At 67.8% G+C, this 1,096-nt stretch overlaps 1 protein-coding gene across 4 annotated transcripts in view; it reads left to right on the forward strand.

Moving 5' to 3' along the window:
• Positions 1 to 1,096, forward strand: part of FMNL3 (formin like 3) — a 43,845-nt gene that overhangs the window by 38,066 nt on the left and 4,683 nt on the right. For all 4 annotated transcript variants that reach the window (XM_026659617.2, XM_026659614.2, XM_026659615.2 and 1 more), the window contains 2 exons: positions 534 to 614; positions 862 to 991. In XM_026659617.2, the coding sequence (XP_026515402.1) occupies positions 534 to 614; positions 862 to 991 (211 nt within the window). The remainder of the gene's footprint in view (positions 1 to 533; positions 615 to 861; positions 992 to 1,096) is intronic.

Consider the following 1,096-nt stretch of genomic DNA (forward strand, 5'->3'; position numbering starts at 1 on the left):
GCAGGAGGGGGAGCCCGGGGCACTGGGATGTTCCTGGCGCTGGCCCGGGACTGCTCAGCGGGTAGAACAGGAGGCCGAGGTGTGGCTGCCGGGAGGTCCCTAGGGATTTAGGTTTCTCTCTGCAGCCAGGCGCTGCCCGACATGAGAGCTGCTCCTTGTGTGGGGGGGCGGCTGGTGGGAGCCCCAAGCAGGTGCTGGGACTAGGACCTGGGCAGTGAGCTGGGTTAGGGGCCTGGGACTCGGTGGGAGCCCGGCTGGGTGACTGCAGCAGGGAAGGGAGCCGGGGGCTAGCCCCATTTTACAGACGGGGAAAGCGAGGCACAGTGGGCGACTCCCTTGGCCTGCTGGGAAGAGAACCCGAGTCCTGGCTTCCCCGTCCTAACTGTGCCGCTTGAGGCCGGAGGCCGCTGTGGGCTGGGAGGTGGGAAGGGACGCGGGCTCTGCTGGGGGGACACGGGTGCGTGGGCTGCCTGCAGGCTCTGGCTGGCGGCTGGTTTCGTGTCTCTGACCCTGCCCTGCGGGTCCCTCTGCAGATTATCCTGGCCCTGGGCAACTACATGAACAGCAGCAAACGCGGCTGCGTCTACGGCTTCAAGCTGCAGAGCCTGGACCTGGTAAGGAGCCTTCGGGCCGCTTGCGTGTCGAGGCTGCTGGCCGTGCGCACGCACGGACGCCGGTGCACGCTGATCTGCGCACGCACCCTAGTGCGCGCACGCTTGGTACACAAGGTGCACGTTTGTGCAGCGCCTTCCATGTGCGTATATTGGCACGTGTACACGCGCAGGTGCAAGCCAGCGAGGCCCGGTGCACCCCCCTGCCGCAGCCCTGACCCCCCCCCTCGCTCTGCTCCCCTCCCCGAAGCTACTGGACACCAAGTCGACAGACCGGAAGCTGACGCTGCTGCACTTCATCGCGCTGACCGTGCGGGAGAAGTACCCGGACCTGGCCACCTTCTGGCAGGAGCTGCACTTCGTGGAGAAGGCAGCAGCAGGTACAGCAGCTGCCCCTGCCCCCCCCCGCCCCCAATGGCTGGGGAGCCGCAGGGCTCCGTCCCTGGAGCCAGCCCCACACGGCTCTCCAGCTCGCCCCGCTTCCC

Source organism: Terrapene carolina, unplaced genomic scaffold (assembly GCF_002925995.2).
Source record: "Terrapene carolina triunguis isolate 2854851 unplaced genomic scaffold, T_m_triunguis-2.0 Scaffold641, whole genome shotgun sequence".
Taxonomy (NCBI): domain Eukaryota; kingdom Metazoa; phylum Chordata; order Testudines; family Emydidae; genus Terrapene; species Terrapene triunguis.